This window comes from Trichomycterus rosablanca, chromosome 23 (assembly GCF_030014385.1).
Source record: "Trichomycterus rosablanca isolate fTriRos1 chromosome 23, fTriRos1.hap1, whole genome shotgun sequence".
Lineage (NCBI taxonomy): Eukaryota > Metazoa > Chordata > Actinopteri > Siluriformes > Trichomycteridae > Trichomycterus > Trichomycterus rosablanca.
In genome coordinates, this window is record NC_086010.1 from 12,044,513 (window position 1) to 12,059,825 (window position 15,313).

Below are 15,313 nucleotides of genomic sequence, written 5' to 3' on the forward strand. Positions count from 1 at the left end.
GATTTGAATAGAGTCCTTGAGCACTTGTACTAAAAAAACGCGTACATCTCCAAAGGTAATGAAGATGAGATTAGATATGTAGCTACTGTGGAGAGGTGGGGTTGCAAAAATGCACAAGAAAAAACAAAACCTTATTCATGAGTTTCTCACCTTTCCATTGGGCCTGAAGACAATTGACTTGTTTTCATCATACTCCAGACTAGGAAACAGAAAATAATGATATTATTTATATATTATATTGAATGATTTTATATGGTACATGCATTTATATAAGCTAAAAGTCAAAAACAAAAAAACTGCCATTTCAGCTTGTAAAATTGAGAGTGAGTAATTATAGCTAATAACCAAATGTGAAGCGTGTGTGTGTGTGTGTGTTGGTGTACGCAGTACCTGCCCAACCGGTCGAACACTGGAGCACTAGGCTTGGAGACATTGTTGAAAAACAGGTCTAACTGAAATGCGTGAGGAGCAGTTTCTCTGAAGACACAAATGCATCAGAAAACAAATGTAAGTTTGATGCCAGCACGACATGCAAACAGACATTTAAACTGCTACACTGATATGGTCCTATTAAAATAAAATAAGTACATCAAAATATACATCCTGACAACAGCCTCAGAGCTAATACGTCTAACTGTGTTATTTTACACACCCTTCATATCAGCACATCTTCATCACATGAGTAATGCAGAACCTGCTTCTTTATTCCATTGTCTTTATTTTAAATGGTTTTCAAACAGTTTCACACAACCCTCACAATTCCAATGACAAATATACTGCAAATTAATAATATACAAAAAAACCCACATTATTTCTCTTCATGAATACATTTAGGCAGACCGCAGTCCTCTATTACTTCACCAAATTTACTTTTTTGGACGCAGAATAAATATGAAGACATTAGGAACCAAAAAAACATTAAGAACAATGAAAAGGGAGAGCCATAACTGAAAGTCAAAGAATAAAGGGTGTGGTGAACCTGATACCTAAGAAGAATGAATACGGTAGAAACCAAGTCAAACCAATCCTGTTTTTTCCCACTACAGGACGTTTGTGAAACCTTGCTTGTTGCTTAGTGTTCTGCATGAGTGTGATCTGTATTTTATTGTCTTTACTGAACATACAGTATATTAATCATTCAGTCTAGTAATTAATGTGAAAAATGATTGAGTTTTATTACTTTAAACAGAAAGTGTTGGTTTTTTACAACTATATGAACCCTCCTTTACCAATAACACCAATTCCAGGAGCCACTAATCAGACTTGCACAGCAGTGAAGGTGTTTTTTTAAAACCATTTTGGGTTGTTTTGACTTAGTACTCCTTTTCAGCTCAAGCCAAAGCAACCTGATTGTGTTAAAGTTCTGCACTCTTACAGGTCAATTCAAAAACACAAATTACGTTCTTTAAATGCATCCTGTTGTTGAATTATTTGAGCCTTACTGCTTTATCCAACTTCCAATATTCTACATGTGATGGATCACTGCCACAACTGTTTATCTTTTCGCACACACAGGTTACAGTTAAGTTCCAGCAACGTCTATAGTAACACCCCCCCCTTACCAACATAAAATGCATCCTATATCACATCCTTTCCACATTTCATATGGTAATTTATTTTAAGACAAACACAGTATGGTCATATCCAGTTGTCATGTTTTCACTCTCATCAGGATCTATATATGCAGACTGAAACCTATTCACGCTATTCCATGAGATTTATTTGTTTATTATTATTTTAACAATGTTTTACACACTTTGGTTACATTTATGACAGAACAGGTAGCTACTGGTTACACAAGATTCATCAGTTCAAGTCTTTTAATGTCAAACACAGTCATGGACACTTTCGTATCTCCAATTCACCTCACTTGCATGTCTTTGGACTGTGGGAGGAAACCCACACAGACACAGAGAGAACATGCAAAATGCACACAGTAGGGACCCGGATCGTGCCACGTGGGAATCAAACCCAGGACCTTCTTGTTGTGAGGTGACAGTGCTACCCACTGAGCCACCATGCCACCCTTATTCCATTAGATGAAGCAGAAACAACTTCCACTGTCAGCTTACAACTCTATTAAAAAGTGTTTCAAAAAGTGCAAAGGCAATCAGCAGACCTCAACCCAAATTCATCACCGTTTTTTACACAGCTGTCACAGTGCTCTCCACCATTAGCAGAAAACACTAAGATCTTTTGAAAAACAGCTTTTCTGGCAGCTCTTGGTGGCCCAACACAGTACTTGGTACAGCTCAAACTTTGTCAGATTTGTCTTTTCCAAATCTAAATTGTGAGCGGAACTGTAGTCTATACAAAGTAAAACTGTCGATTTAAAGCACGCTCTAATCCACCGCCATTGCGGTGCCCGTTCCATTTACTAGCTGTATTTGGAGATTCTACTCCAAACAGGAAAACGTGTTATGAATTTATAATGAGCTGTAAGCATAATGGTAAAAACCAGCTGGATAGTTCTAAGGGTTCAAATCCTGGGCTGGGCTCACAAATACAGACGACGCCCATTGGGGACACATAATAGTGCGCCCTGTCAAAAAGGTGGGTTGCGCCAGGAAGGGTACCCAGCGTAAAAACTGCCAAATCAAATATGCCGTCAAATGATCTGCTGTAGCAACCCCTAAGGGGAGCAGCTGAGATAAATCATTTGTCAATATTTAAATAATAAAGAACTATTATGCATTACAATCACAAACTGTAAAGCTAGTTTGTGTCAGTATGAAGTCTGATGGCATGCCCTAGGATCTGTGTCTGTGTGTGGTTTATTTTTATTTTTTTTACAAAAAATATGTGGATATTTTGCATCATGTCCAAGTATAAAGATAGAAATCTGCTTATCATTTTAGAATAACTACATTAAAGTTATCAGGAAGAGCTTTAAGATACTAACTGCAGCTCTATTCTTGATTCAAATGTTTAGATAGGCTTCGTAATGAACTATTTGCAACCGGACTGTTTATCTTACTGACCTATGTCGTTCACTAAAGCATGCGTGCCTTAATATGAAGATCAGTAACTCAATATGCTTGTTCATTATCAGGTGAAAGAAATTAGCAAAATTTGCATCCGTAGCAGCTAAATCACAGGAAATAAGTACTTTCATTTACAAAGAAGCTTCATGCTTGTAAACCAATGACAAAGCATCATCCTAATCCTTAACAGAGTGATGGATCAGCACCAGAAACTTCGACTTAGGTCAAATAGAGATGACATGAAATGACTGTTGAACAAGGTTTGACTGTGAAATGTTCTTACCCAAAAGCTCTGCTGTCTGGAAGGCTGCTGTGGGCTTTAAGACCAGGTGGGATGACTCGGACTTCTGCGATCACCACACCACATGGAAACCGCACCACATCCACATTTGTAAACTAGGAAGGGACACAGACACAAAACAATATTGGTACACTTGCATTTTATACATTCCTACAAGCAAGACAACAGTCATTTTCGAAGAATGTCCTTTGGACAGATGAAACAAAATGAAAACAGACCTTTTTGAAGTCACACCAGCTCTATGCATAAAACAAAACAGAAGATTTATGAAGAAAAGACCAGACGCCTGGTGATGTTTTGGAGTTGTTAAGCTGCCCCAGGCACTGGGCATTTTGGAGTGGAGAGTACAAAGCAAGGTCAGAAAGCCATAAAACCTCAGTAACAGGTTATGGTTCTTCCAGCAGAATGATGACTTAAAACACACATCAAAAAGCACTTATTCCCTCCTAGTCAATTCCAGTTCCTTATTGGGAATCTGTGCTGCTTGCACAACCCCTCGATCTGATTCGACACAGGTCAAATCCAAACCATTTCTTAACACTTGCCAGCATTGGGTTTCCACAGAGCCTTATAGCATATAGTTCCATATGACCCAGCCCGAACCAGTCCTAGAGATTGCATATAGCAGCGGCAGCCAGAAGAGAATCCATCTTAACACATCTTCTAAAACACAGTCAATTGTGTTAGTGTAGACACCCGGCCAGGTCAGTGGCCATGCTGAAAGGTGAATCTGCAAATCCCAACATGCTGCAGTGGTGTGCTAGCACCACAACGTTTTATTAATGTAAACAAGGTGCATTCTTAAATTAAATGCAAATTTACTGCTTTGTTTAATATAGAATAATATCAAGAACAATTGATAAATCTGTCAGTTTTTACTTAATTTACTTAAATAAACAATTTTGTATTTTAAAAAAGTTAGAAAAGTATACACCTTTTAGTGCATAGCATGTATATGTCACATTTTTCCAGTGTTTTCTATGGTTAACAATTTAAACATTATAAACTGCAGTACAGTGTTTAATTCTAGCCTCAACAGAATAAAAAAATAATTACTGGCTCTGTTTTATGCAACATGAAAAACACCTTTGTCAAGTCACATTATTATGACCACCAGCTAATCTATAGAGCAACTGCCGTGTGCAGCACGTACAGCAGCTAGAAGGACTGGGAGTGACTCAATAAGGTCCCGGTAAGTTGTCACAGGTATCTGGAGCCATGCTGACTGCAGAGCATCCCACAGCTGCTGGAGGGTACGTGGGGAAGGATCCATAGAGCAAACAAGACGATCGAGGTTGCCCCACAGACGCTCAATTGAGATTAAGTCTGGGGAATTTGGGAGCCAGGGTAGTACTTGGATGTCTTGGTCATGCTCTTCCAACCAATGTCGGACATTTCTAGCCGTGTGACGTGTCATTGTTTTGCTGGAAGATCCCATCTGCCCCAGGAAAGACAATTTTACCCATGCTACTTTTACCCATGACAGCAACGAGGGTTATATGTGCAGAGAGCCTATCGCACACCTTATATACCCACCAAGCCAGTTCATGAAACATGACTTCCTTCATGAGCTACGTGCTGCCACCGTTGAAAATAGGAAGCGGTCATAATAATGTGACTCGACTGTGTACGTTGAATTAACAGTAACAACAGTATGGCTCTGTAGCTTTCACATTTATGGCATGTTTAATCTTTTTGTCCCTAACAATTTTAGAAAGCTCATTTAACTTTACAAAGATACTGTAGCTACACATTCAGTAAAATCTTCAACAACATAAGTCAAATATTCTATAATAAAATTAATTTAATTGTTTATGCTTATGTGACAGAAAAATTTTAATTTACACTAAAAGTATTAATACATAATCAATTACTATTTAGAAAATGTAGATATGCTTAGGGCATATCTTTGTTTGTTTATTAGGATTTTAACGTCATGTTTTACACTTTGGTTACATTCATGACAGGAACGGTCGTTACTCATTATACAAGATTCATCAGTTCACAAGGTTATATCAAACAGTCTTGGACAATTTAGTGTCTCCAATTCACCTCACTTGCATGTCTTTGGACTGTGAGGGGAAACCAGAGCACCCGGAGGAAACCACAGACACGAGGAGAACATGCAAACTCCACACAGAAAGGACCCGGACCGCCCCACCTGGGGATCAAACCCAGGACCTTCTTGCTGTGAGGGGAGAGTGCTACCCACTTAGCCACCGTGCCGCCTGCTTTGCCAGTAGTCATATTTCAAGAACGCTGCTACAATAGAACGTTACCATAGTGTACGTGATCAAAAGTGTGTCAATTGCATTTTATGACCTCCAAAACCCAGTTCTAGCTGCTTTAGACCAGTTCTTATGTTCTAAGAGAAATCACTTTTAACAGTGGAATCATTTACTGTCCTACAAGGTAACCAACAAGTATAAAAAGATGCTTGTTATAATTATCGTTATCGCATCCACGGAGCCTCTATGTGAGACTCGGTTGGTGTCATCTCTTCTCTGCAGAGAAGAATAAAACTTTTAAACTCACAATCCAGTCTTTGAGGTATTTTATTAAAGGGTTTTCCACCACAGCTTATAAACTTATACTTTTTTGCTAATGATTTGTTGGATGTACAGTTAGCTTGGGGATATGTGCAGGGGGTGATATGGAGCTATCGGTGGAAAATACTATTAGCACTATGTTTTTTTGTAGAGTTTAAAAATCTAAACCATGAAATTTATGCGCAGTGACTGAGATGTACCCATGAACAGCCTGCATATTTAGGAAATTATATTTATTATACAGCCTAGATTACATCAAAAAAACTATTTATGTGTGTAAATTACTTTGTACTTATTTTACACCAGTCACAACTTTTTATACTTATTATACTGACAGGGAAATTCAGGGTGTGTTTTTTAGCTACAGATAACTGTCAGTAGGATTCTGTGCCCACTTTGATTAATATTGCTAAAACTAGTTCAACATTTTTGTAGCATAAACCAATTTAATGAATACCACCACCATACAAGTAAATATACAACCCCAAATCAGAAAAAGTTGGGACACAATTAATAGACGTTTTGGCACTGAGGATACCAAGTGATTCAGTGTTTCAGCTTTTATTTTGTCCCATTCTTCCTGCAAACACGTCTTAAGATGTGCAACAGTACAGGGTCGTCGTTGGGGCCCTGACACAGCCCCGTACCATGACAGACCCTGGCTTTTGGACTTGTTGCTGATAACAGTCTGGATGGTCCTTTTCGTCTTTGGTCCGGAGCACAGGGCATCCGTTTTTTCCAAAAAAGACCTGGAATGCTGATTCATCTGACCACAATACACGTTTCCACTGTTTGATGGTCCATTCTAGATGCCTCTGAGTCCAGAGAAGTCGACACCGCTTCTAGACATGGTTAACATAAGGCTTCTTTTTTGCACATTAAAGTTTTAAGTGGCATTTGTGCCTGTAACTCTGTATTGTAGTGCTTGACAACGGTTTGCCAAAGTAATCCCTCACCCATGTGGTTATATCAGCTATTGTTGAGTGGCGGTTCTTGACGTAGTGCCGTCTGAAAGATCAAAGATCACAGGCGTTCAGCTTAAGCTTGCTCCTTTACGCACTGAAATTTCTCCTGATTCCTTGAATTGTTTAATGATATTATGCACTGTAGAGAGAGAAATATGCAAATCCCTTCCAATCTTTCTTTGAGGTACATTGTTTTTAAGCGTTTCAATAATTTGCTTATGCATTTGTTGATGAACTGGAGATCCTCTGATCATCTTTACTCATCAAAGACTCAGCCTTTCCTGGATGCTGCTTTTGTACCAAACCATGATTACAATCACCTGTTGACATCATCTGTTTGGAATCACATCAATATTTAGTTTTCTCACCCCATTACTAGCCCTAAATTGCCCCCGTCCCAACTTTTGTTGGAATGTGTTGCAGGCCTGAAATGCTAAAATGGATGTTTATTAACAAATGAAATATAGTTGAGCCAAAACATGAAATATCTTGGGTTCAAACTGTCTGCAATCAAATAAATATTCAAAAGTAAATGTAAGGAACACTGCATTTTTATTTTATTTGCATTTTTCCATACTGTCCCAACTTTTTCTGATTTGGGGTTGTAGAACTCCTTATAGAAGCATATAGTACAGTTACTTATACCTCTTATTCAATGCTCTACACTACACTTTTTGCTTTTTCTAAGTTGTTATGAACACAGGAAGGTGATGTTATGTTAACTATCGTTAATGACATATAGAAATTAAGAAGTGTGTTTGACAGACTGACAATATCAATGTTTTAAACAGTAAACATGCAGACACATTAGCTACACTGGCTGTACCTTGCACTGCTGACTATATAACTTCTCAACTAAGAGAGCTGGCATTCACTTTAACAACATTTCAACATCTGACTGTAAATTACTGTGTGTTGCGTTTATAACCCATACACCAGTACTAAAGAACACGTTATAACAGCACGCTACTAGTGAGTCCTGTGCTACTAAACATGCTACTTAGCGCGCTAAAATTTGGTTAGCCACATGCTAGTACATTTAGCTTTACGGTCTTGTTTACAAAACACGCCGCCAAAATAACAAATGATTTTTATTAAATTTGTATTAAAACTTGTAAGCCGTGTGCAGTCTTCAACGTTAATTAAATATGCAAAAGTGTAGAATTTACCTCTGCACTGTGGTGCTTAAACGTGTCTAAAAACAAAAGCTCCATTGAGGAATCCCCAGCCATCTTCCCTTTCCGTCACATTTGCACTATTAGCATTGATATCACTTCCGGGTTAACACAGCATCAGAACACAAAAGCAGCAGTGGAATCCAGTGTCAGTTTACTTTGGAACAATGAATACATCACCTATAAGAGAAAATCATGGTTTAATAACGATATTCTGTTCATTCACCAGTTACTTGATGATTGTTATAATTTTATTTCCTACTCTGATTTCTGTAACAAATTTAGATTTTTTTTAGTTCCAATACTGAATTTAAGAAGGGTTGTGACTCTATTTCTGATGGTCTTCTCTCTTTACTTAAAAGTAACTACTGGTGCTGGTCATAAAATTAGAATATCATGAAAAAGTTGATTTATTTCAGTAATTCCATTCAAAAAGTGAAACTTGTATATTATATTCATTCATTACACACAGACTGATATATTTTAAATGTTTATTTCTTTTAATGTTGATGATTACAACTGACAACTAATGAAAACCCCAAATTCAGTATCTCAGAAAATTAGAATATTGTGACAAGGTACAATTTTGAAGACACCTGGTGCCACACTCTAATCAGCTAATTAACTCAAAACACCTGCAAAGGCCTTTAAATGGTCTCTCAGTCTAGTTCTGTAGGCTACACAAGCATGGGGAAGACTGCTGACTTGACAGTTGTCCAAAAGACGACCATTGACACCTTGCACAAGGAGGGCAAGACACAAAAGGTCATTGCTAAAGAGGCTGGCTGTTCACAGAGCTCTGTGTTCAAGCACATTAATAGAGAGGCGAAGGGAAGGAAAAGATGTGGTAGAAAAAAGTGTACAAGCATTAGGGATAACCGCACCCTGGAGAGGATTGTGAAACAAAACCCATTCAAAAATGTGGGGGAGATTTACAAAGAGTGGACTGCAGCTGGAGTCAGTGCATCAAGAACCACCACACACAGACGTATGCAAGACATGGGTTTCAGCTGTCGCATTCCTTGTGTCAAGCCACTCTTGAACAAGAGACAGCGTCAGAAGCGTCTCGCCTGGGCTAAAGACAAAAAGGACTGCTGAGTGGTCCAAAGTTATGTTCTCTGATGAAAGTAAATTTTGCATTACCTTTGGAAATCAAGGTCCCAGAGTCTGGAGGAAGAGAGGAGAGGCACAGAATCCACGTTGCTTGAGGTCCAGTGTAAAGTTTCCACAGTCAGTGATGGTTTGGAGTGCCATATCATCTGCTGGTGTTGGTCCACTGTGTTTTCTGAGGTCCAAGGTCAACGCAGCCGTCTACCAGTAAGTTTTAGAGCACTTCATGCTTCCTGCTGCTGACCAACTTTATGGAGATGCAGATTTCATTTTCCAACAGGACTTGGCACCTGCACACAGTGCCAAAGCTACCAGTACCTGGTTTAAGGACCATGGTATCCCTGTTCTTAATTGGCCAGCAAACTCGCCTGACCTTAACCCCATAGAAAATCTATGGGGTATTGTGAAGAGGAAGATGCGATACGCCAGACCCAACAATTCAGAAGAGCTGAAGGCCACTATCAGAGCAACCTGGGCTCTCATAACACCTGAGCAGTGCCACAGACTGATGGACTCCATGTCACGCCGCATTGCTGCAGTAATCCAGGCAAAAGGAGCCCCAACTAAGTATTGAGTGCTGTACATGCTCATACTTTTCATGTTCATACTTTTCAGTTGGCCAACATTTCTAAAAATCCTTTGTTTGTATTGGTCTTAAGTAATATTCTAATTTTCTGAGATACTGAATTTGCGGTTTTCATTAGTTGTCAGTTATAATCCTCAACATTAAAAGAAATAAACATTTGAAATATATCTGTGTGTATAGTCTGTGTGTAATGAATGAATATAATATACAAGTTTCACTTTTTGAATGGAATTACTGAAATAAATCAACTTTTTCATGATATTCTAATTTTATGAACAGCACCAGTATAAGGCAACAACAGACTTTTCTTTAACTAACTATGTTATAGCTTTGAATTTGGTTGATATAATAGATAAGAAATGTAATAATAATTTTATAAGGCAGCTCTTATCCCTTAAATCCACTCCATTAATAACTTTCCAGTGGTCAGCTCAACAAAGGAAAAACAGCAGCTCAATTTGGACTCTCCCTTACAAATATGTTCTTAATAACAAAATAAAAGAGCTGATTTATAAAATTTGACACAAATGCTACCCTGTAAATGCAATTCTGAGTAAATTTTATGATGCGAGTGATGTGTGTGTTTTCTGTAAAGAAGCTACAGAATCCATTGAACACTTATTTTTTGATTGTGTATTTTCCTACTCTTTCTGGGTTAATCTCTTCCTAGACTTAAAAAGGTGTGGTAAGGAAATTCCTCTGAAAGGTCAATATGTTTTATTTATTTTCAATGACCCTTTATTTAACCCCGAAGAGCGCTTTGTAATTAACCTGATTATAATTTTAGCCAAATTTTATATACATAAAATGAAATTGGCCAGAAAAACACCTACATATATGACCTTTGTTAGGACGGACTTGTGTAACTATATAGATACACTGGTAAATTTCCGACAGAAGCAAAATGTTGAAAATGTTGAAAATTAAGTGTTGTAGATCTATTTCATTGTTAAAGCTTTTAAATTTTATCTGAATCCCAAATGGTATTATTTTTTGTTTGTTTTTTGTTTTAGTTTTTTTGTTTTTTTTCTCTTTCTCTGTTGAATGATAAATATTGAACTTATGTCTTTTTACTGTATGACTATGTACGATTGTTATATACATTTAATAATTAAAAAAAAATCTAGTGTCAGCGTCCCAAATTTTTAAAGAAAAGATTCACTGAAACTTGAAACGTTATTCATTAATTGTATGCTTTATCACCGCTTTATCCTATTAAGGGTTGCAATGGGTTCGATTCACTGGCCAAAAGGCAGAAAACACCCTGGACAGGTCACCAGTCCATCACAGGGCAAACACAGACACCTAGTGTAATTTAGTATCTCTAATTAACCTGACTGCATGTACACTATATTGCCAAAAGTATTCACTCACCCCTCCAAATCACTTCCATGGCCACAGGTGTATAAAACCAAGCACCTAGGCATGCAGACTGCTTCTACAAACATTTGTGAAAGAATGGGTCGCTCTCAGGGGCTCAGTGAATTCCAGCGTGGTACTGTGATAGGATGCCACCTGTGCAACAAGTCCAGTCATGAAATTTCCTCGCTACTAAATATTCCACAGTCAACTGTCAGTGGTATTATAACAAAGTGGAAGCAATTGGGAATTACAGCAATGACGGACACGTAAAATGAGCGGGGTCAGTGGATGCTGAGGCGTTAATCATTTGGGGATGGCCCCTTCCTGTTCCAACATGACTACGCACCAGTGCACAAAGCAAGGTCCATAAAGACATGGATGAGCGAGTTTGGTGTGGAAGAACTTGACTGGCCTGCACAGAGTCCTGACCTTAACACGAAAGAACAGCTTTGGGATGAATTAGAGCGGAGACTGCGAGCCAGGCCTTCTCGTCCAACATCAGTGTCTGACCTCACAAATGCGCTTCTGGAATAATGGTCAAAAATTCCCATAAACACACTCCTAAACCTTGTGGAAAGCCTTGCCTGAGTTGAAGCTGTTATAGCTGCAGAGGGTGGGCTGACATCATATTAAACCCTAGGGATTAGGAATGGGATGTCACTCAAGTTCATATGCATGTGAAGGGGACGAGTGAATACTTTTGACAATATAGTGTATTTGGAGTGTGGGAGGAAAGCGGAGCACCAGTGAAAACCCACACCGTCCGCTCCACCTGGGAATCGAACCCAGGACCTTCTTGCTGTGAGGTGACAGTGCTACCCACCAAGCCACTGTGGCACCCAAAAAACCTTATCTAATATAAAACTTGGTGCATCCATTTAATTGTTAAGGGACAACATGGAAAATACTATCAATGTTACCTCAGTTTTCAGTTGGTGTGTTTGTTCTTCATATCCACTTATTAAAGATGGAGCATTAAACAGCTTTTTGGCTTTTATCTTTGTAATTTGCAAATTTTAAAAACTTTCATCAGTTTTTAATCTGCTCTATAGTTTGTGTGAATCCACTGTCCTGCATTTGCTCAAATACTTGCCGCATGCTTATTCAGTTGAATGGAAATTGTATTCAGAATGGTCTTAAATGGACTAGACTATTCCGATTAAAGTGTATACATGGACATATTCTGTTCCATTTGAGCTATTAGTCAGATTATCAATGGACTGTTAGGCTGCGTGTAAATGTGACTACAGACCAGCAGTAAAATTTAAGTTCAGTATTGTTATGTAGGGGTTGAGAAATTCTGATGTGGCGGTTTTAACAAAATATCCTGCTACTCTAAATTACTACATAATTTCTTTTTTCTTTATTTGCTTTATTTTTATTCAACTGATAAACACTTAAATCTTAGACCTATCTAAACTTAGACTCATCTAAACTAACATTTAGATAGATAGATGGATGGATGGATGGATGGATGGATGGATGGATGGATGGATGGATGGATGGATGGATGGATGGATGGATGGATGGATGGATGGATGGATGGATGGATGGATGGATGGATGGATGGATGGATGGATGGATGGATGGATGGATGGATGGATGGATGGATGGATGGATGGATGGATGGATGGATGGATGGATGGATGGATGGATGGATGGATAGATAGATAGATAGATAGATAGATAGATAGATAGATAGATAGATAGATAGATAGATAGATAGATAGATAGATAGATAGATAGATAGATAGATAGATAGATAGATAGATAGATAGATAGATAGATAGATACTTCATTGATCCTTTGCAGGAAATTTCTTTGTTACAGCAGCTCACATCAGACAACAAACAACTTTTTACATACATTCAACATTCACTAACTATAAATAAACAAGCTATAACAATTCACAGTAAAATTCTATATACATGTAAACATTAGTCTTAAGGTGCATGCATAGCATACAATAATGTAGGTATTTCTTATGAATTATTATGAATTATTCTGAATTATTATTTCTAGCTCTGCAGGAAAGTTTAGAGCTCCAAATCTTTAATTTTATGAGAGGTTAAATATATACTATTGCAGCTGTAGTTGTATGTAGGAAATTTGTAGGTGTAGAATTATTTACAGTAATTCATTTGTTCGTACCCACCGCCACCTTCTACCTTGTGGGTTCCTAAAAATCTACAATCAAAAATCATTTTATTTATTTAAATCAGACCCATCGTGGCTTTGAACAGGATAACGTGGGAGTAAAACAGACAATGAATGAATGATCGAATGTTTACTTACTAACTAGGTAAAATGTAACCAATCAGACTATAAAAAAGCCAAGATAAAAAGAGTGGAGAAAAGACATCCCTGGAGTCTGACGTCCCTGTCCTTCCTGTTACTGTGTGGGCTTCAGTTCTGTACATGCCACTAGGGCAAGTGGCTACTGCTCTGTGTGAGTATGTGTGAATAAATGCGCCCGTGCCCCACATTACTGTCCTGCTCCCATTGTTTAGACTCATCATAATCATAACCAGGGCAAAGAAATTGGTTAGTGAAGTTAAAAAACATTGGATGAAGAAGTGTTTTTTCACATGAAACCAGAGTATCTAGTGAAACCCCATATTGATAGAGCCTGACAAACTGTTTACAGACAGCAACCAGATTAAATCTAGTTCCATTTTTTGGTTTTACTATATAAAAATGTGTAAGGATAAACACCTGTTGTTAGATTGCATTTTACTACCAGGGAAGCCATATGTATAATTAATCAGGCGTACGTAATAACCTTCTTAACACTGTTTTAGTGTTTCATGCTAATAATCTTATTTAACCCACATACTTTACTTTAATTAAGATTAAGCTATTGGTGTATTGCATTATAGTTAGTACAAGCTTAGTTCTGATCTGGACTGCATTGTGTCCAGAGTCTATCCTAGAAACATAGGGTGAAAAAAACTCTGCACAAGGAGCCAATAAATTATAAGAAAATTATTCATTAACTCAACAGTAATAAAATGATAATTAACTGTTGTGCTTCAATTTTTTCAAGATTTTTAATATATTTAATCTAAACAGTAAAAGTAAAGACATTTTGTGAATTAATTCATTTGAAATGTCTAAATTTTAAACACAAATTAACAAGTATAAGTCATTCATAAGTATTAATATTATTTTTAATAATAATAACAATAATAATTATCATTATTATTATCATTATTATTATTAATAATAATAATAATTATTATTATTACAGGGCAATTATTACAGGGCAAGCTGTAGACTAGTGGTTAAGGTACTGGACTAGTAAGCAGAAGGTCACTGGTTCAAACCTCACAACTGCCAGGTTGCTGCTGTTGGGCCATTGAGCAAGGCCCTTAACCCTCAAATGCTCAGACTGTATACTGTAACTGTAATGTAAGTCGCTTTGAATAAAGGCGTCTGCTAAATGCAGTAAATGTAAATTATTATTATTAATTATAGTAATAATAATAATAATAATTATTATTATTATTATTAATAGTAGTAGTATTACTATTATTATCATTACTATTATTATTATTATTATTTTATTATTATTATTATTATTATTAATTGTTATTATTATAATATTATTATAAACTGGTTTGATCTGATCTCATTTGCTGTTAGAATGACCTCAGTGCTTTTTGGCTTGGACTCCACAAGGTGTTCTTGACAATCTTAACATGATTGATGTTGATTTTTAGCTGCACATCTTAAATCTCCCATTTCACAGCAAACACATCACACGATTTATCAAAATTATTACAAGCTGTTGACTTTTTTTCAGACTGTCTAATTTTTCTGATCGTGTTCCCACTTTAGCACTAAATTCCCATTCACGGCTGACAGGACGGGAACCCAGTGTGGTCTACTGCTGTTGTAGACCATTCGCCTTAAGGTTGGACTTGCTGTGCATTCTGAAATGCTTTCCTGTCTATGAAGGGCAGTTGTAGCCTAATGGTTAAGGTACTGGACTAGTAATTCAAAGGTCGCTGGTTCAAACCCCACCACTGCCAGGTTAACACTGCTGGGTCATTGAGCAGTAATGTAAGTCGCTTTGGATAAAAGAGTCTGCTAAATGCTGTTAATGTAAATTTGAGTTCTTGCAGCCTTTCTGTCAACAAGGCATTTCTGTCACTTACTAAATGTTTTTTTTTCTTTTTTCTTTAGAAATAGCAGTATCTTACACAGAGATGGGCACTCAACATGTAAGTCGCACACACAGCTCGTTTCAAATTACTCAGACTCGACTATATATATATA

General features: G+C 37.3%; 1 protein-coding gene across 3 annotated transcripts in view; it reads right to left on the reverse strand.

Annotated features, from left to right (window-relative positions):
- Positions 1 to 8,031, reverse strand: part of virma (vir like m6A methyltransferase associated) — a 40,266-nt gene extending 32,235 nt beyond the window's left edge. For all 3 annotated transcript variants that reach the window (XM_062985698.1, XM_062985697.1, XM_062985699.1), the window contains exons 1-4: positions 7,969 to 8,031; positions 3,268 to 3,380; positions 391 to 477; positions 151 to 199 (exon numbers count right to left, since the gene is read on the reverse strand). In XM_062985698.1, the coding sequence (XP_062841768.1) occupies positions 151 to 199; positions 391 to 477; positions 3,268 to 3,380; positions 7,969 to 8,031 (312 nt within the window). The remainder of the gene's footprint in view (positions 1 to 150; positions 200 to 390; positions 478 to 3,267; positions 3,381 to 7,968) is intronic.
- Between the last annotated feature and the right edge of the window lie 7,282 nt (positions 8,032 to 15,313).